Source organism: Mobula hypostoma, chromosome 5 (genome assembly GCF_963921235.1).
Source record: "Mobula hypostoma chromosome 5, sMobHyp1.1, whole genome shotgun sequence".
NCBI lineage: Eukaryota > Metazoa > Chordata > Chondrichthyes > Myliobatiformes > Myliobatidae > Mobula > Mobula hypostoma.
Window position 1 is genome coordinate 189,469,047 of NC_086101.1, and position 20,425 is coordinate 189,489,471.

Sequence of the window (20,425 nt, forward strand, 5' to 3'; positions counted from 1 at the left end):
TCAGTCTTCAACAGTTCAGTAAACTGCAAAAATTCTTCATCAAGACTTTCTTCCAGATCTTCCGGATATGATTTAATAAGATTTGATGACCTCTTTACGATCTCGAGTGTAAACGACTGTAACTGATGAAGGAATCCAAAAACACCATTCACCTTCAGATAAGCTTTCTGCCTTTTTGACAGGGCAGAAAGCAAGCTGTCAATAATGGCAAGAAATGTTCGGGTTTTAAACTTCTGAGAAGGCGTTTGAGATTCAACAAAAGTGCTGGAACCACTGAAATCACCATACGCGCGATTTTGCTTGTGGTTTCTTCGAGTTTGCTGTTGATAATCTTCACACTTAGTCAGATCCTTGGCTTTTTGCTCAATGAATGAAAAAGTAGATCGCATAGCTTGAATATATCCATGCAAGGATTCATAGAGTGCACAAGCTGTGTTCAAGTCTTGGCCAGAAGATTGCAAAGAAGCACTGGTCATTTGAAAATGCTATAATACTTGATACCACAATATGACCATTATTCCTGTTTCCAACTTCGTCATGTTTAGCATCACAACCTGGTACTCCAGCTGCAGTGCTGTCAACAAAAAAGCCTTGCAGAGGGTGGTTAGGGGAGCAGAGAAGGTTATTGGGGTCTCCCTACCTTCTGTCCAAGACCTCTTTCAGAGTCAATGCCTCCAGAAGACACGGTACATCATTAAAGACCCCTCACACCCTCTCCATGAACTGTTTGTTCTTCTGCCATCAGGCAAACGTTACAGGAGCATCAAAACTAAAACCACAAGGCTACTAAACAGATTCCACCCACAAGGAGTCAGACTGCTAAATAGCTGTTCTACCTGACTCTGCTTTGGACTCTTTTAACTTGCACTGGACACTTAAAACTTGATTTTAACTGACATGTGGCTGTTGTGTTTTACTATTTATTGTTATGTTTATTATTTAGTGTTGCATTTGTTATGTTATGATTGCACTGCTCCTGGGAAACGCTGTCTCATTCTGCCCTGCAAAGCTGATGTGCGGTCAGAATGACAATAAAGTGTTTCGAATCTTGAATCTTTGAAAGTAGTTCACAAACCTGTTGTCGACACTCTGCCTTCTGATCATTGTTATTTGAAATGTCATCCAAGACTTGTTTTATTGCAGAAAAGCTGTGTCAAAGGGCTTTTGTTGCATCTGCACAAGCTGACCACCTGGCATCTGTCATTCTTTTCACAACGGGCAAATGAGCACTACCATCAGATAATGCAGCAGAAAGGAGATCCCACCGACAAGTAGAAGCAGAAAAAAATGTGTGCAGGCTTTCTACAAATTGAAAGAAAACTAATGCTTCTTGACAACGTTCAGCAGCACATTTTCCAACCAAATTTAGTGAATGTGCAAAACATGGAAAGTAATCCGCAAACTCATTCAGTTCTTTAATTCGTGCTTGTAAGCCACTATATTTGCCACTCATGTCGCTGGCATTGTCATAACTTTGACCACGGCAGCCTTTTATATCAATGTCATTTTCCTTTAAAAAGTCAAGTAAGCTTTGAGTGAGCTGTTCAGCACTATGACCTTCCATATCCAAAACTTCATAATCTTTCAGCTGGTCCAGACGGCAAAACATAGCACACAGTCAAAGTCAGCGGCGGAACAGCGCACGCTGCAGCGGCTTGGGAGCGTGGGAGATAGCACAAAGGTCACCACGACACAGCAAGGAGCCAACACACACCTGCACACACATACCATGCAGCATGCAGCTCCCCCGACATGAAAACAACAGCGTTGCCAGATCGTCGTGAGACTATGGTGAGATGCCGATTTCACCAGACTGCAGCTTGCAAGCATTTAGTGCGGGGCCCTCGAAAATGTGGAGCCCGTAGCATAAGCTACTTTTGCTACTAGGTTAATCCGGCCCTGTAGACAGCTAGGACACAACATTCATAGCTGACCTGTTATACATGTACTTGTGCATATGACAACAAACTTGACTTTGATGTGATATTTACTCCTCTACAAATGAGAATGTTTCACAGATTAATTGCACAAAGGGAAGAGGTACAATGGGGCTCAGCTGAAAGAATACTTGCCAATCAATCAAAGATTCATCGAGATATACAGTACAGACTCAAGTTCTTCAGGTCATGCCAACAAAGATTCCTTCCAGATGATCAGGGCCTTAATATCACTCTTTTACCCAGGTTCACTCTAACACAATCATATTGGCACTGAACTCGCCCTATCTCAATTTTAAAAGCTGCCCACTCAGAAACACAGAAACATAGAAAACCTACAGCACAATACAGGCCCTTCAGCCCACAATACTGTGCCGAACACGTACTTACTTTAGAGATTACCTAGGGTTACCCATAGCCCTCTAGTTTTCTAAGCTCCATGTACTTATCCAGGAGTCTCTTAAAAGACTCTACCTCCACCACCATTGTCGGCAGCCCATTCCATGTACTCACCACTCTCTGAGTAAAAAACTTACCCCTGGCATCTCCTCTGTACCTACTTCCAAGCACCTTAAAACTGTGCCCTCACTTGCTGGATGTTTCCTTACCTGTTAACAGCCTCTCCCAATCCAACTTTGCAGGTACCTGTTGAATGCCAGCGATGTTAGCCTGCTCCTGTTTAGGACTTTAACTCATGGGCCAGTTGTATTGTTTCCCATAATGATTTTAAAACTAGTAGAACTGTGGTCACTGGTCACAAAGTGTTCTCCAAATGACACTCCAACAACTTGGCCCAGGCTCATTTCCCAAGAGGTCAAGTGTTCTAACGGGGTCCTCTCCAGTGGGGTTATCTGCTTGAAAAAAATCTCCTACCAGTCTATCCCCTCTCTCAACCATGTTTCTATTAACAGCAATAATGTCACAGTTCCATGGTCCAAAGTCAAAACTTCCACTCCATAGATGCTGCCTGATTTACTGAGCTCCTCCATCATTTTGTGTGTGTTCCCCAGATTCTAATCCATGGTCTCCGTTCACCTGCTGCACCTGTCAGACTTCTTGCATTATAAAATAAATAACGTTTAGCCTCCATGACCTTTGCTCCGTATGCTGACCCTGCCTGCCCTGACTAGTGAAATTGCTTGCTTGAATTTCTAGATGTGTCTCTACTTTCTCATCTGCCACACTAGGACTTCGGTTCTGGACTTAAGTCCAATTCAGATGAATTACACATATAAATCCACAGCTGACACTCCACTGCAGTTCTGCACAGTACAGATGCATTCTGTTTCAGAAAGTGGGTTAAACTAGGGCCCTGGCTGCTCTTTCATGCTATTAGATAGAGAGATTAGTGACATGGTATCACAAAAACAACCTCTATCTCACTAACAGCAAAAGAACTGTCATTGACTTCAGGATGAGGGTTGGGGGAAGGGAGAGCACCTGCTCCAGTTTACATCAATGGTGCTGCAAGTAATTTCTTCATTGCACTTTTCTGCCAGTTTAGACCCAGGTTGCATGATCTAGTTGAGGTTGAGCAGGTTGAGAGTTTCGAGTTCCCTAGTGCGAGCCTGCCCTGATCTAACTATGTTGACGACACAACCAAGAAAACTTATCCGTGCAACACACACAAAAACACAACACACAGAAGGCCAGGCAGCATCTACGGAAAAAAGTACAGTCAGTGTTTCAGGCCGAGACCCTTTGGCAGGACTGACCCAAAATGTCGACTGTATTTTTTTCTGTAGCTGCTGCCTGGCCTGCTGAGTTCCTCCAGCATTTTGTGTGTGTTGCTTAGATTTCCAGCATCTGGAGATTCTCTCGTTTGTGAAGCTTAGCAGTGCCTCTGGTTCCTCAGGACTGTAAGACTATAAGACATTGGAGCAGAATTAGGCCAACCAATGTCTTGAGTCTGTGCTACCATTATTTTCTCTTCAAACTCACTCTGCTCCCTTCTCCCCATAACCTTAGAAATATAGAACTTATCAACCCCTGTTTTAAATTTACCCAACGACCGGACCTCCAAAGGCAGATGGATAAAGAGATTTGGCATATCCTCCTTGACCCTCACCAAGTTTTATATGTGCACCACAGAAAGCATCTTATCCGGATGCCTCGTGGCTTGGTACAGCAACTGCCCTGCCTGTGACTACAAGAAACTGCAAAGAGTTGTGGTCACAGTTCAGTTTATCGCGGAAACCAGCTTCCTCTCAACTTTGATTTTATCAGTAAAAGTTGTCCAAATCTGCTATGAATTTGGTGTGACACTGGCAGGTTTCCCAGCTATTTGCAATGTTTTCCTGGGAGTTCCGTCGGTCTCCTGACAAACTGTAGATTGATTCCGAGAATAATTTAAGAAAAAATAAGTATGCTTGTACTGCAGGTGTGGGGTAAGGAGTGACACTTCATCCATTCAGAAAATTCCCAAGAAGAGATGAATGACATTCCTCACAGTCATCATTGCATATGTGTCCGTGAAAGATGAATACAGAAATGGGTTGCTGGATGAGACATTAAGTATTGCTCAATCAGGCTTGTTCGTGCATAACAGCTTCCTTAAGTTTGAAGAATTGCAATTTAGAGATCAGCGAATAACCAGTTCACTTCATCATTCTGAACCATTTTACTGGGTCAGGAGCTCATTCAAAAACTCATTTGTTTCCTCTGTATGATACTCTGCACAGATAATGAATCTTATTGTTAAAAGAGTAATCAATACGCAACAGATTATCTGATGGTAACATCATCAACAGATTCAGTTAATGAATGCCAATTGATTTCCAAGCTCTGAATTTCTTTTCATTTTTCATGTGATTCTTTTTCTTTCGCTTTAGTAAAGAATGTATGATGATTTTCTTATTTATTTTATTGAGAGATACCACACGGAAAAGGGCCTTCCAGCCCAATGAGCTACACTGCCCAGCAACCCACTCATTGAACCCTGGCCTAATCACAGAACAATTTACAATAACCAACTAACCTACTAACAAGTACGTCTTTGGACTGTTGGAGGAAACCCATGTGCTCAAAGGTAGGACGTACAAACTACTTACAGAAGACGCCAGAATTGAATTTCGAACTCTAATGTCTCAAGTTGTAATAGCATCATGCTAATCACTACGCTACTGTGGTGCCCCTCTGGGAGAAGTGAGATCATTGAAAGTTATTTTGGAAATTGGAATATAGACATGCGCATGTTGGAGCATTACATGGAACGAAGAGATAGTTGCAAGGGTTGGTGAAATTAAAAGAATTAATCTCAAGGTAGTACATAGTAACATATATTTACTTTGATAATAAACTCTGTGTTGGTGTGTGGCCAAGTGGTTAAGGCGTTGGTCTAGTGATTTGAAGGTTGCTAGTTCGAGCCCCAGCTGAGGCAACGTGTTGTGTCCTTGAGCAAGGCACTTAACCATACATTGCTCTGTGACGACACCGGTGCCAAGCTGTATGGGTCCTAACGCCCTTCCCTTGGACAACATCGGTGGCGTGGAGAGGGGAGACTTGCAGCATGGGCAACTGCTGGTCTTCCATACAACCTTGCCCAGGCCTGTGCCCTGGAAACCTTCCAAGGCGCAAGTCCATGGTCTCACGACCTATATATACAGCGTGGAATAGGTCCTTCTGGTCCTTTGAGTTGTATTGCCCAGCAACCCCTGATTTAACCTTAGCCTAACCTTGGGACGATTTACAAAAACTAATTAACCTCCCAACCGAATATGTCTTTGGACTGTGGAAGGAAGGAAACTGGAGCGCCCAGAAGAAACCCATACGGTTCACGGGGAGAACATACAGACTCCTTACAGGCAGCAGTGGGAATTGAACCCAGGTCACCTGCACTGGAAAGTGTCGCTGCTTTTTTGCTGCATGGGAGGGGGGTATTTTTGCGGTCTGCGAGTTTGGTTTCTTTTTTGAGCTGGTGGGAGGGGGTTTGATGTCTTTTCTTTCATCAACACCAAAGGTCTTTCTGTGTTGGAGCGTGGCCAAGTGGTTAAGGCGTTCATCTAGTGATCTGAAGGTCACTAGTTCGATCCATGGTCTCACGAGACTAACAGATGACTATAAAAAAAACTCAGTTTGAACTTTGAACTTACTTCATAAGAAGAGGGTTGTCAAATGCATTTTCTTCACAAACAGAATTGTATGGTGACACTTGCAGGCTGCCCCCAGCACATCCTTAAGTTGTGTTGGTTGTTAATGCAAATGATGCATTTCACTGTGTGTTTCAATGGACATGTAGTAAATATACGAATCTGAATCTGAACTGAACGCTGCCATGTAAATCACGTTGGAATAGGCCATTAGTTTAATTGTATGAGGTATTTTAATTTCAAAGGCAAAATACACAGCTCCTGAACCTCTTCACTTTGATAGAAGACTACCAATGCTTTTTTTCCTGGGAAACTATTTCCCTCTTTACTGGTAGAGAATTCATTACTGCACAGATTGAAACTTTCTTTGACAAGCTCTAATAATTAGGTTTAATCATAAAGACTCACATTGTGGCACATAGCAGTCACGATGAGGCCCCCCTTAGGCTGGAGGAGCAAGACCTCATATTCGGTCTGGGTAGCCTCCAACCTGACTGCATGAACATTGATTCTCTAACTTCTGGTAATTCCCCGCAATACCCTTCATCTCTTTCTCTATTCCCCATCTGGCTCCCCTCTTACCCCTTCTCTTCTCACCTGCCTATCACCTCCCTCTGATTCCCCTTTCCCTTTCCATTTCCTTTCTTCCATGGCCCACTGCCCTCTCCTATTAGCTTCCTTCTTCTTCAGTCCTTTACCTCTTCCACCTGTCACCAATCTGCTTCTCACTTCATAACTCCTCCCCCACCTTTTCCCCTCACTAGGCCTCACTTGCCAGTTTGTGCTCCCCCCACCTCAATTTTTTATTCTGGCTTCTTCCCCTTCCTTCCTGGTCCGGATGAAGGGTCACATCCCAGAACGTCGACTGTTTATTTCCCGTCATAGATACAGCCTGATCTGCTGAGTTCCTCCAGCATTTTGTGCGTTGCTGTGAATTTGCAGCACCTGCAGAATCTCCTGTGTTTATGACTCACAGAACATGTGTGGGTTCTTAAATATTTGTGGTAATCACACTTAGCAATTTATCACGAACCTTCAGCAGGTTTTCACTGAAATAATACGAACTATGCTCCTTCCTAACTCCCGTGGGGGTGCTGATTCCTATTTTGGCTACGGTGACATGGGTCTCTAATATCTCTTGTAATGATTTTTCCACTTATAAGCTTGCACAGTTGCTGATATTAATCTGCTAGAGGCATGATATCTAATCCTATTCTCATTTGATCTGTACACCACATAGGAAAAATGCACCAAGGGACTGGGGAAACCAGTTCTAAATTTAGCATTAAATTATTGGACTAAATACCTTGAGGAGTTTAGAATGAATCAGTCTATTCCTTTACCAAAGAATCTGGCTAAGTAAGAGACTGAGGAGCAAGTTATCTAATTGGGACTCAACAATCTATTAGGCTGTTTGACTGGAGCCAAGTTACAGTTTCTCCTGAATCTACACAATCTTACACTCAATAGCCTCTTTATTAGGTACACCTACCTGCTTGTTAACGCAATCAAATGGCAGCAACTCAATGCATAAAGTCCTGCAGATGTGGTTAAAAGGTTCAGTTGTTGTGCAGACCAAATCAGAATTATGAAGAAGTGACTTTGACCATTGAATAATTGTTGGTGCCAGCTGGGATTGTTTGAGTGCCTGAGAGACTGCTGCTCTCCTGGGATTTTAACACACAACAGTTCACAGAGAATGGTGCAAGAAAATTCAAATCCAGTGAGCAGCAGTTCTGTGGTAGATCAGGTGAAAACCTCATGACAGAGGTCAGAGGAGAATGGCCAGACTGAAATAAGCCAACAGGAAGGTGTCAGTAACTCAAATAACCATGCATCACAACAGCGGCGTGAGGAAGAGCATCTCTAAATGCACAATATGTCAAAGCTTAAAGTGGATTGGCTACAGCAGCAGAAGATCACAAACAAGTATTTGTACGTGTTTTTAAACGCAAACAACAGGAATTCTGCAGATGCTGGGAATTCAAGCAACACACATCAAAGTTGCTGGTGAACGCAGCAGGCCAGGCAGCATCTGTAGGAAGAGGTGCAGTCGACGTTTCAGGCCGAGACCCTTCGTCAGGACTAACTGAAGGAAGAGTGAGTAAGGGATTTGAAAGTTGGAGGGGGAGGGGGAGATCCAAAATGATAGGAGAAGACAGGAGGGGGAGGGATGGAGCCAAGAGCTGGACAGGTGATAGGCAAAAGGGATACAAGAGGATCATGGGACAGGAGGTCCGGGAAGAAAGACGGGGCGGGGGGGACCCAGAGGATGGGCAAGAGGTATATTCAGAGGGACAGAGGGAGAAAAAGGAGAGTGAGAGAAAGAATGTGTGCATAAAAATAAGTAACAGATGGGGTACGAGGGAGAGGTGGGGCCTTAGCGGAAGTTAGAGAAGTCGATGTTCATGCCATCAGGTTGGAGGCTACCCAGCCGGAATATAAGGTGTTGTTCCTCCAACCTGAGTGTGGCTTCATCTTTACAGTAGAGGAGGTCGTGGATAGACATGTCAGAATGGGAATGGGATGTGGAATTAAAATGTGTGGCCACTGGGAGATCCTGCTTTCTCTGGCGGACAGAGCGTAGATGTTCAGCAAAGCGGTCTCCCAGTCTGCGTCAGGTCTCGCCAATATATAAAAGGCCACATCGGGAGCACCGGACGCAGTATATCACCCCAGCTGATTCACAGGTGAAGTTTCGCCTCACCTGGAAGGACTGTCTGGGGCCCTGAATGGTGGTAAGGGAGGAAGTGTAAGGGCATGTGTAGCACTTGTTCCGCTTACACGGATAAGTGCCAGGAGGGAGATCAGTGGGGAGGGATGGGGGGGACGAATGGACAAGGGATTTGCGTAGGGAGCAATCCCTGCGGAATGCAGAGTGAAGGGGGGGAGGGAAAGATGTGCTTAGTGGTGGGATCCCGTTGGAGGTGGCGGAAGTTACGGAGAATAATATGTTGGACCCGGAGGCTGGTGGGGTGGTAGGTGAGGACCAGGGGAACCCTATTCCTAGTGGGGTGGCGGGAGGATGGAGTGAGAGCAGATGTACGTGAAATGGGGGAGATGCATTTAAGAGCAGAGTTGATAGTGGAGGAAGCGAAGCCCCTTTCTTTAAAAAAGGAAGACATCTCCCTCGTCCTAGAATGAAAAGCCACATCCTGAGAGCAGATGCGGCGGAGACGGAGGAATTGCGAGAAGGGGATGGCGTTTTTGCAAGAGACAGGGTGAGAAGAGGAATAGTCCAGATAGCTGTGAGACTCAGTAGGCTTATAGTAGACATCAGTGGATAAGCTGTCTCCAGAGACAGAGACAGAAAGATCTAGAAAGGGGAGGGAGGTGTTGGAAATGGACCAGGTAAACTTGAGGGCAGGGTGAAAGTTGGAGGCAAAGTTAATAAAGTCAACGAGTTCTGCATGCGTGCAGGAAGCAGCTCCAATGCAGTCGTTGATGTAGCGAAGGAGAAGTGGGGGACAGATACCAGAATAGGCACGGAACATAGATTGTTCCACAAACCCAACAAAAAGGCAGGCATAGCTAGGACCCATACGGGTGCCCATAGCTACACCTTTAGCTTGGAGGAAGTGGGAGGAGCCAAAGGAGAAATTATTAAGAGTAAGGACTAATTCCGCTAGACGGAGCAGAGTGGTGGTAGAGGGGAACTGATTAGATCTGGAATCCAAAAAGAAGCGTAGAGCTTTGAGACCTTCCTGATGGGGGATGGAAGTATATAAGGACTGGACATCCATGGTGAAAATAAAGCGGTGGGGGCCAGGGAACTTAAAATCATCGAAAAGTTTAAGAGTGTGACAAGTGTCACGAACATAGGTCGGAAGGGATTGAACAAGGGGTGATAAAACCGTGTCGAGGTATGCAGAAACGAGTTTGGTGGGGCAGGAGCAAGCTGAGACAATAGGTCGGCCAGGACAGGCAGGTTTGTGGATCTTGTTTTTTGTATGTGTTTGTTTGTATTGGCCAAGCTTGCCAAGTTTGATTTGCGCTAATTTAATTTGCTGATACTAATCTTGTTTGTCAGAAATTATTTAGTGTTTGCAGAAGAACTATTGTAAATGTCACCCCACTCTTTAAGAAGGGAGGGAGGCAAAAGGCTAGGAAATTATAGGTTCAAGGTTCAAAGGTCAAGGTTAATGTCAGAGAAGTGTACACAATATACATCCTGAAACGCTTTTTCTTTGCATTATTTCTATAGGCTAGATAGCCTGACTTCAGTCGTTGTTAAGATGTTACAGTCCATTTCTCAATGTACAGAGTATAAGAAATAAGGTGGATGACCTTGTTGCACTATTACAGATTGTCAGGTATGATGCTGTGGCCATCACTGAATCATGGCTGAAGGATGATTGTAGTTGAGAGCTGAATGTCCAAGGTTACACATTGTATTGGAGGGATAAGAAGGTAGGCAGAGGGGGTGGTGTGGCTTTGCTGGTAAAGAATGGCATCAGAGCTCTAGAAAGATGTAACATGCTGAATCCTACTCTGATGGCAGTTATATACAGGCCTCCCAACAGTGACTGGGATGTGGACCACAGATTACAACAGGAAATAGAAGAGGCATGTCAAAAGGGCAATGTTATAAGTCATGGGAGATTTTAACATGCAGATCGATTGGGAAAATCAGCCTTGTAATGGATCTCAAGGGAATGAGTTTGTTGAATGCCTGAGAGATGGGTTTTAGAGTAGTTTGTTGTTGAACCTAGTAGGGGATCAGCTCTATTGGATTGGGTGTTATGTCATAAACTGGAGGCAATTAGGGAGCTTAAGGTAAAAGAACCCTTAGGAGACAGTGATCATAATATGATTGAGTTTAACTTGAAATCTGATGGGGAGAAAGTAAAGTCTGACGTAGCAGTACCTCAGTGGAGTAAAGGAAATTACAGTGGTATGAGTGAGGAGTTGGCCAAAATAAATTGGAAGGAGATGCTGGCAAGGGTGACAGCAGGGCAGCAATGGCGTGAGTTTCTGGAAAAAATGAGGAAGGTGCAGGATACACATATTCCAAAAACAAAGAAATAATCAAATGGCAAAATCGTACAACCTCGACTGACAAGGGAATTCAAAGCTAATGTAAAAGCAAAGGAGAGGGCATATCTCAAAGCAAAAATTAGTGGGAAGATAGACGAATGGGAAGTGTTTAAAAACTTAAAGACAGCAACTAAAAAAATCATCAAGAGGGAAAAGGTGAAATATGAAAGCAAGCTAGCAAACAATATCAAAGTGGGTAGTAAAAGCTGTTTCAAGTATGTAAAAAATAAAAGACATGAGAGTGGATATGGGACTGCTAGAAAATGAGGCTGGAGAAATAGTAACCAGGGGACAAGGAGACGGCAGATGAATGAAATGAGTATTTTGTAACAGTCTTCACTGTGGAATACAGTAGCATGTGACAGATGTTGAAGGGTGTGAGGGAAGAGAAGTGAGTGCAGTTACTATTACAAGGCAGAGGTGGGAAAAGAAAGCTGCAAGACCCAAAGTATATAAGTAACCTTGATCAGATGAACTGCACCGCAGGGTTCTGAAAGAGGTAGCGGTAGAGAAAGTATAATCTTTCAAAAATCATTGGACTCTGGCATGGAGCCAGAAGATTGGAAAATTGCACATGTCACTCCACTCTTTAAGAAAGTTGGAAGGAAGTAGAAAGGAAATTATAGACCAGTTAGCCTGACCTCAGTGATTGGGAAGATGTTGGATGTTGAGAATGAGGTTATGGAGTATTTGGTGACAGAGGACAAAGTCAGCATGGTTTCCTTAAGGGAAAATCTTGCCTGATGAACTTGTTGGAATTACTTGAGGAGATTACAAATAGGATAGGTAAAATGGATGCAGTGGATGTTGTATATTTGGACTTCCAGAAGGCCTTTAACAAGGTGCCACACATGAGGCTGCTTATCAAGTTAAGAGCACATCATATTATTGGAAAGTTACTGGCATGGTTAGAGCATTGGCTGATTGGTAGGAGGCAGTGAGTGGGAATAAATGGATCCCTTACTGGTTGGCTGCTAGTGACGATTGGTGTTCCACAGGCATTGGTATTGGGACCACTTCTTTTTATGCTAAATATCAATGATTTAAATTTTGGAATAGATGGTTTTGTTGCCAAGTTTGCAGTGATGTGACATTTGATGGAGGGGCATGTAGTGTTGAGGAAACAGGAAAGTTGCAGAAGGACTTAGACAGATTAGGATAATGGGCAAGAGTGTAGTAAATGAAATACAGTGTTGAAAAATGTATGGTCATGCACTTTGGTTGATGAAATAAATCTGCAGACTATTTTCTAAACAGGGAGAAAATCCAAAAATCTGAGATGTAAAGGGACTTGGGAGTCCTTGTGCAAAACACCCTAAAGGTTAACTTGCAGGTAGAGTCGATGGTGAGGAAGGCAAATGCCATGATCGCGTTCATTTCAATAGGTCTAGAATACAAGAGCAGGAATGTATGCTGATGCTTTACAAGGCACTGGAGAGGATTCACCTTGAGTATTGTGATAAGTTTTGGGCTCCTCATCAAAGAAAAGATGTGCTGGCATTGGAGAGGGTTCAGAGGAGGTTCACAAGGATGATTCCAGGAATGAAAGAGTTATCATAGGAGGAATGTTTGATGGCTCTGGGTCTGTATTTGCTGGAATTCAGAAGGATGAGGGGATCTCATTGAAACCATTCGAATGTTGAAAGGCCTTGACAGAGTAGATGTGGAAAGGATGTTTCCCATGGCGGGGGAGTCTAGGACAAGTGCACATAACCTTAGGATAAATTTATAACAGAGATGCAAAGAAATTTCTTTATCCAGAGGTCAGAAATTTGTGGAATTTGTTACCACGAGCAGCTGTGGAGGCCAGGGTGCTGGGTGTATTTAAGGCATAGATTGATAAGTTTTTGATTAGACACAAGGTTGTGGGGAGAAGGCCAGGGAGTGGGGCTGGAGAAAAAAGGATCAACCATGATTAAATGGCCTAATTCTGTTCCTATGTCTTAATATCTTATCAGTAAAGATGAGGTTTTGGGGTATTTGGAAGCCAGGACAAAATGACTAGTCAGCATGGTTTCCTTCAGGCAGGGGTTCTCAACCTTTTTTGTGCCATGGACCTGTACCATTAACCAAGGGGTCCATGAACCCCACGTTGGAACCCCTGCCTTAAGGGGAAATCTTGCCTGCCAAGTCTATTGGAATTCTTTGAGGAAATATCAAGCAGGAAAGGCAAAGAGTGCCAGTGGATATTGTTTACTTGGGTTTTCAAAAGGCCTTTGATAAGGTGCAACACATTAGCTGCTAAGTAAGATAGGAGCACATGATATTACAGGAAAGTTACAATAGTAGCTGTCTCCACAGATGCTGCTCATTTGATATATTCACAATAAATGACTGAAGCTCACGTTCCAGTTCAACCTTTAATCAGTTCTTACATCTGAAGGTGAAAATAAAGGAAAAACTCCACACGCTGAAAATTTGAAATTAATACAGCAGATGCTGGAAACACTCATCATATCAGATGGCATCAGCGTAAACAGAAATGGAGTTAATCATTTAAAGTCTGAGAAAGAAAAATCCTGAACCTGCACTTTTAACTATTTCTCTCTACACAGATGCTGCCTGACCTGTTGAGCTTCCAGCAATTTCTGTTTTTATCTCAGGTTTCTACCATCTGTAATTATTTGATCTTAAATAGACTACATGGCATTCCTCAATCTTTTTGAGATTTTCATTCAACTCTGTTTGACATCCTCATTTGATTTTTGAAATATGGATCATCACACCAGCTGTAGTTTTTTTTCAGAATAAAAACAAAGTATTGCAAAATAAATTAGCAAAAGTGAAACTGCTGGGCCTGTATTATCCCTTGATTCGAGTTTAATTGAAGAAGAAATCTATTAAATTTAATTGAAGAAGAAATCCGATAACGTCCCAGTATAATATTTGATTAAAGGCCTGCAGAGTATTTTTAGCTTATTAAACATACCCCGCTGATTCCTGTGGTGATTAATTCAATGTGAACATTTCCCTCACCTTATAGCTGTTCGCTGCTTCACGTACAAAGTGATCAGGGTCATTATTTTGAGGATCAAACTTGTCCAGTAACCGTACAATATCAGCCAGAAGCCGCGAGTAACTTGACATCTTCAGCAGAAAGCACCTATTCGGTGAAAGAGGTAAATATGCATGAACAGGAGAACTTTTGAAGACAGTACAGCAAGATCAAATAACAACCAAGCCCAGAATAAATGTTCTAAGGTAGAGTCTTGTGAAATATTTTAGAAACTCATCTGCAACCTGTGAATTTAAATCATGAAAGCTTGTGTGCTTATTCTGGCAGAAACATGGCTCCAGGACAACATCGCATGCACCATCAATTTTCGGGCAATCCCACTCAGGAACATGCTACTGTATTAGTTTTGTGATGCTATGTGCTTTCGTTACTTTCTGTGCCTTATGCTGTGTGTATGCCTGTATGTACTGTACTGTGCTTTGCACTTTGGCCCCAGAACAACAATGTTTCATTCAGCTGTATACATGTGTATGGTTGAATGACAATTAAACTTGAACTTGAAAACTCCTTCATATGTTTTACAATTAAATACACATCAGCAATTACCAGTTAATCTGCTTTTTATAATGCCAGTAATGTTGGCCTCGGTGATATACTCAGACATCTCACCCTGCAAAAACTCATTTCAGGGAGGTAGCACCATCAATTTGCAGGAGACTCCCGGAACTTCCAGGGGAGGTGGGGTGTCTGCAATAGAGTAGCTCCTTAGCAGCTAGCCAGCTAGTTTAAATAACATTAGCTATGCTAATGAATGCATGACACCTGTTATACTCACCTCAACTTGTCTTTTACAGTCTTAACCCACCATGGACAATAGAAAAGTCACTGTTGCAAACAGTGCAGCGAGCAACACTGTCATTATTTTTGACCCCTATTAGGCAGGGGTACACTTTAGTCATAGTCATACTCTATTGATCCCGGGGGAAATTGGTTTTTGTTACAGTTGCTCCATAAATAATAAATAGTAATAAAACCATAAATAGTTAAATAGTAATATGTAAATTATGCCAGTAAATTATGAAAAAAGTCCAGGACCAGCCTATTGGCTCAGGATGTCTGACCCTCCAAGGGAGGAGTTGTAAAGTTTGATGGCCACAGGCAGGAATGACTTCCTATGATGCTCTGTGCTGCATCTCGGTGGAATGAGTCTCTGGCTGAATGTACTCCTGTGCCCACCCAATACATTATGTAGTGGATGGGAGACATTGACCAAGAGTAGTCTGGGGTGATGTACATTTTATACTTTCTTTTTTTGGAACACTCTGCCATGGCGTGCGCTCGCTCTTTTTCGTGGTTGCTCTTGCGCTCGCTCTCTCTCCCTCTCTCTCTCGTGCACTCTCGTGGTCTCTCTCGCGCTTGCTCTCTCTCTCTTGTGGGCACTCTCGCACTCTCTCTCTCATGCTCTCTCTCTCTCGCTCTCGTGGTCTCTCTCGCGCTCGCTCTCTCTCACGCTCTCTCTTGCTCGCTCTCAAAAAAATAGATTTCCGGGAAATTGTATATAATTTGCGGACATCAGGGAGCTACTATTAATATGCGGGGGACTCCCGGAACTTCCGGGAGAGGTGGGATGTCTGTATACTTACTTCAGAAACTCAATTTAAACGAGCTCAAGACACTGGTGTATTGCAAACCCTTATCCATTAGCCTATATTAATCACTCAACCAGCATCAATTAAATAGATCCGATCATGAACTCAGTGCTGTTTGTGGGAATTTGCTGTGTGCAAACTGGCTGCCTTTTACTCAACATTACAAAATCATTTCTTCAGCTCAGTTCTCCTAAGATCTGTATCAGTTCATGGTTTTTGTTTTCTTTGAAACACTAAAGAACTTTCCCTGCCCTGAGTGGTATCATCAGGCCATGCACCTTTATCCAAGGGATAGCAGCTTCGACATGGAAACAGCCTCAAACATGTATATACTTGACAACAAATTAGACACTTTTTTAGAATGCAGCTTGTATACACGATCCTTTGAACCATGAACGAGCTGGCATTCAAAAGTCATGATGCTCCTAACGAACTCTGTTCAATCATTGAATCGTGCAGGCCTTTTGTTCTGCTCTTCACGTATTGACTCTTGGGAAAATGTTTCCAGTTAGTCACATTTTCTTGTGCCTTTTTCCCAAAAGCCCCATAAATTTTGACCTCCATGTATTTAACTAATCCACTTTGAAAAGGCATTACTAAATCTGTTTTCGCTATCTTATTAATTCAGAACACCTCCTACCCTTTTGGCAATTATATTAAATCTCTGTCCTCTAGTCACCGACCTTGGGAATCGGTTTCTCCCTGTTTATTGTTGAAACCCTCATGATTTCAGACACGTTCATTGCAAATGGAAATGATGCACACATACTTAATGTGGGTAAAATGAATGCAAATTAAATAGATAACAAACTTCCCACGGAAAATCTAGATGAGAATGAGAGTAAAGGCAACGTGCCCTGTACATCAAGTACTCTCTGGGAGATTGGATTAAAAAGCATCCGTACTGACCTGTTCAAGTAACTCATTCCGCTTATGAACTATTGGGCAGTATTCCAACCTGAAAGGTCAACAATTGCTTTCCTCTCACAGATGTTGCTCAAGCCACTAAGTTCTCTCTGCAGATTGTTTGGTGCTTGGTTTATGCTGGGACACATAAGATGCTGGATCAAGACAGCCAATACGTTCCATATCAGTTCTTTACAGAAAGATACATAATCCCTGCATTATACTGAACTGTTTTCAGAAATGCACAGCCGCTGTACTGTTTGTCTCCTTTCGGAACACAGCAGCAACACAATGTGAGATTTCTGAGATGTACGCACAGCATTAAGACTCTTAAAAGCAGAGAAATGAGGGAAATTTTGAAGATTATTATTCCTCTAGTTTTGACATCTTCTCTTCTTCCTTCTCCTTTCAGGCAGAGGATACAAAAGCCTGAAAACAAGCTCAATCCCTGTAATCAGACTTGCGGCCTCAGAATCTACCTCATTATGGTCTTGCACTTCATCATTTACCTGCCGTGCACCTTTTCAGTAGCTTTTACACTCCGTTCTGAATTGTTATTGTTTTACCTTATTTTAGCTCAATACACCGTGTAATGACTTGATCTGTATAAATAGTGAGCAAGACAAGATTTTCACCGTGTCTCGGTACATATGACAACAATAACCTGAAAGCAAAAACTTCAGAGTAATCAAATTTAAACAAGTTGTTTTTGTCGCACCTTTCACAACCTCAGGGCACTGAGAGTCACTGTGTTATTTCCATAGAACAAGCTTGCAGAAACAGTAATGAAGCACAAGTATTTTGAGATAGTACGACAGGGTTTTGAATTACAAAGGGATCTTAATATCTGGGCTAGTGGTTCAAGGAATGGCAGATACTGTTTTAGCCAGATAAACGCGAGGTGTTGCATTTTGGTAAGACAAATCGGGCTGCACTTCCACACTGGGGTTCCGTGGAGTGCCACGGAACATGGAGTTCTGGGATGCAGGTACATGATGACATGAAAGTGGTGACACAGATTGACAAGGTGATGGAGGCACTTGCCTTCCACAGTCAGGATATTGAGAACAGTGTTGTACATCTGGTTACAACTGTACAAGATATTGGTAAAGCCACAGCTGGAGTACTGCACACAGTATAGTTCTGGTCACCCTGCCTTTGGAAGGATGTCACTAAACTGCAAAGGGTGCAAAAAATATTGACGAGGATGTGAGCAGAACTGGAACATCATCAGGCTCCTGAACAGAGGGGACAACTTCACTCACCTCAACACTGAACTGTTCCCACAACTTATGGACTCACTTTCAAGAACCCTTCATCTCATTTTCTTGATATTTATCGCTTATTTATTTTTTGTTTACTTGTATTTACTCTGAATTCCTGCAAGAACATATGGTGACTTTGATAATAAATTTACTTTGAACTTTGGAGCTTTTGGGTTGAGAGGAAAGACTTGAGCTATTCTTTTTCCTGGAGCATAGAAGGTGGGAATAATTTTACAAAGGTTTATAAAATCATGAGGGGAACACTCTTTTCCTTCGGGTACGGGGGTCCTAAGGTAGGTTCAGAGTGAGAGAGGAAAGGTTTAGAGAAGCAACTTTTCCCACATAGAGGGTACCGTGTGTGGAATGAGCAGCCAGAATAAGTGGTGGAGGTGGCTACAATGACAATGTTTAAAAGGCATTTGGACAGTTACATCAATAGGAATGGTTTAGATATCATGAGGGGTATGAATCAGGTGGATAGTCATACCCTCTCCCCCATGGCGGAGGAGTCCAAAACTAGAGATACGAGAGGAGTGAAATTGAAGGGCCCCGAGTGGAAATTTCTTTACAAAGAGAATAGTGAGTTGCCAGTATAAGTGGATGAGGCATATTACAACATTTAGTAGGTAATTGGATGGGCATATGGAGGGGAAAGGCTTGGAGGCTTATGGGCTGTATTAGACGAGCAGGGAGGATGCCGTGGTTGGCATGGACCAGTTGGGCTGAAGGGCCTGTTTCTTACTGAGTACCGACTACACCAGTGGCATTTAGAGCAGCAATGAAGGTTCTTCATCTCTTGTCTGTCCTTGGCCACCTTCGTTATTGTGTCCCAGGTGTGGTTCAAGGTCCTCATGTCTGCCCCAAAGGGTTTGGCACCATACCATCGCACACAGATGCAGAAGGATATTTCATTGCTGTTTCCATAGGAATTTTAATTGACCAGTCAAGGCTATTATCCCTAAGCTGATCCCCTGAACCTGGAATGACTGGTGGACTAGTCTTTGACTGGCCTCTACCCTTGGACCCGTTTGGCATGAGTGACCCTACCAAGAGCCAAAGCATAAAGCCCTGACTCCAGCCAACATAGCTCTCTGGGTCATTGAGGCACACAGGCCTCTGAACCCAATGACAAGGTTGAGGTCCTCTTGGAGGAAAGGACCTGTTTTCATTCTGTATTACTCCATGAAATGGGCCAAACAAAGGCAAATAGGACCAGCTCAGATAGGCAACTTGTATTGCATGAACAAACTGAGCCAAAGAGCTTGTCTTATCTGCTCCATCATATTTTTATATCTCTTGCAGAGATTAGTAAAAGCCAAGCACCCTGGGAGGAATTCACTATCTCTTCTTCAGATAGCACCCTGTGATGTTTTATGCTCCTCTGTGGAAAGAGATAGTGCCTCAATTTCAGGTTTTATTCTGAAATCAGCAGATCTGAGTGTGGCACAAAGCAATTAAACTTGAATTATGTGCTTAAGTCTCTGGATCAGCACTTCAAACCATGAGTTCAGACTATCTACACCAGAGCATTTTACATGCTGTTATAGGAGGCAGCACAGTGGTTAGTGCAGCACTTTACAGTGCCAGATGCAAAATCCATCGGGGTTCAGATCCTGCTGCAGTCTGTACGTTCTTGCAGCGACTGCGTAGCTGTCCTCCCTCATTTCAAAAGATGTACGGGTTGTGGCCATGCCATATTTCTGTTGGAAGCGTGGCGACACATGCAGGCTGTATCCAGCACATCTTGGACTGTGTTGGTCTTTGACATAAATGACAGATTTCACTGTATAAGGCCATAAGACTATAAGACATAGGAGCAGAATTAGGCCAATCGGCCCCAAATCTGCTCTGCCATCCATCATGGCTGATTTATTATCCCTCTCAATCACATTCCCCTGCCTTTTCTCCGTAACCTGACTAACCAAGAAGCTATCAACCTCCACTCTAATATACCCAACGACTTGGCCTCTACAGCCGTCTGTGGCAATGAATTCCACATATTCACCAACCTCTGGCAGAAGAAATTCCTCCTCATCTCTGTTCTAAAGGGACATCCTTCCACTTGGAGGCTGGCCTTTTGAAGAGTACTTGTCCAAGCACTGATGATTGAAAAGTTGCTGAACTCTGCAGTTGCAGCTGTTCTTGCGATTGTGGTTTTCTCAATTTTTTTTGCTTAATTTATTGAAAAGATTATAGGTTCTTGAAGTGAGAGGCTTTGGCAGACATAGCAGTTCACCATCCTGCCAATGCGGTCTCTCATATGCACAACAAACAACTTTGTGATTGTTATCGAGATTAACTTTAATTAATCACATAAGAATGTTTCAGAACTTTCAAAATAACCCACCTTCCTCTCACTTCTGAATCAATCAATTACACTAGTCAGCTCAGGCTGAGTCTGGGTGAGACCCATGATTCAAGAATGAGGATTGTTTAACATCAGTCCCAGGACACGTGTAAAGGAGAATTAGATAATTGTTACTCTGGTTTTGTTACAGCACAAAAAAACCCACAAAAAATACAAAACATACTGAATATAAATACATAAGATAGCTTATATACTGCAAGTCCATAAAGTAACACTCGG

General features: G+C 43.0%; 1 protein-coding gene across 2 annotated transcripts in view; it reads right to left on the minus strand.

Moving 5' to 3' along the window:
- Positions 1 to 20,425, minus strand: part of cfap99 (cilia and flagella associated protein 99) — a 108,942-nt gene that overhangs the window by 84,722 nt on the left and 3,795 nt on the right. The window contains exon 2 of one of the 2 annotated variants that reach the window (XM_063047728.1): positions 14,039 to 14,165. In XM_063047728.1, coding sequence (XP_062903798.1) covers positions 14,039 to 14,149 — 111 coding nt within the window. In that variant the 5' untranslated portion in view covers positions 14,150 to 14,165. Of the gene's footprint in view, positions 1 to 14,038; positions 14,299 to 20,425 lie in introns of those variants that run through there. The other variant, XM_063047729.1, reaches the window with a different exon arrangement.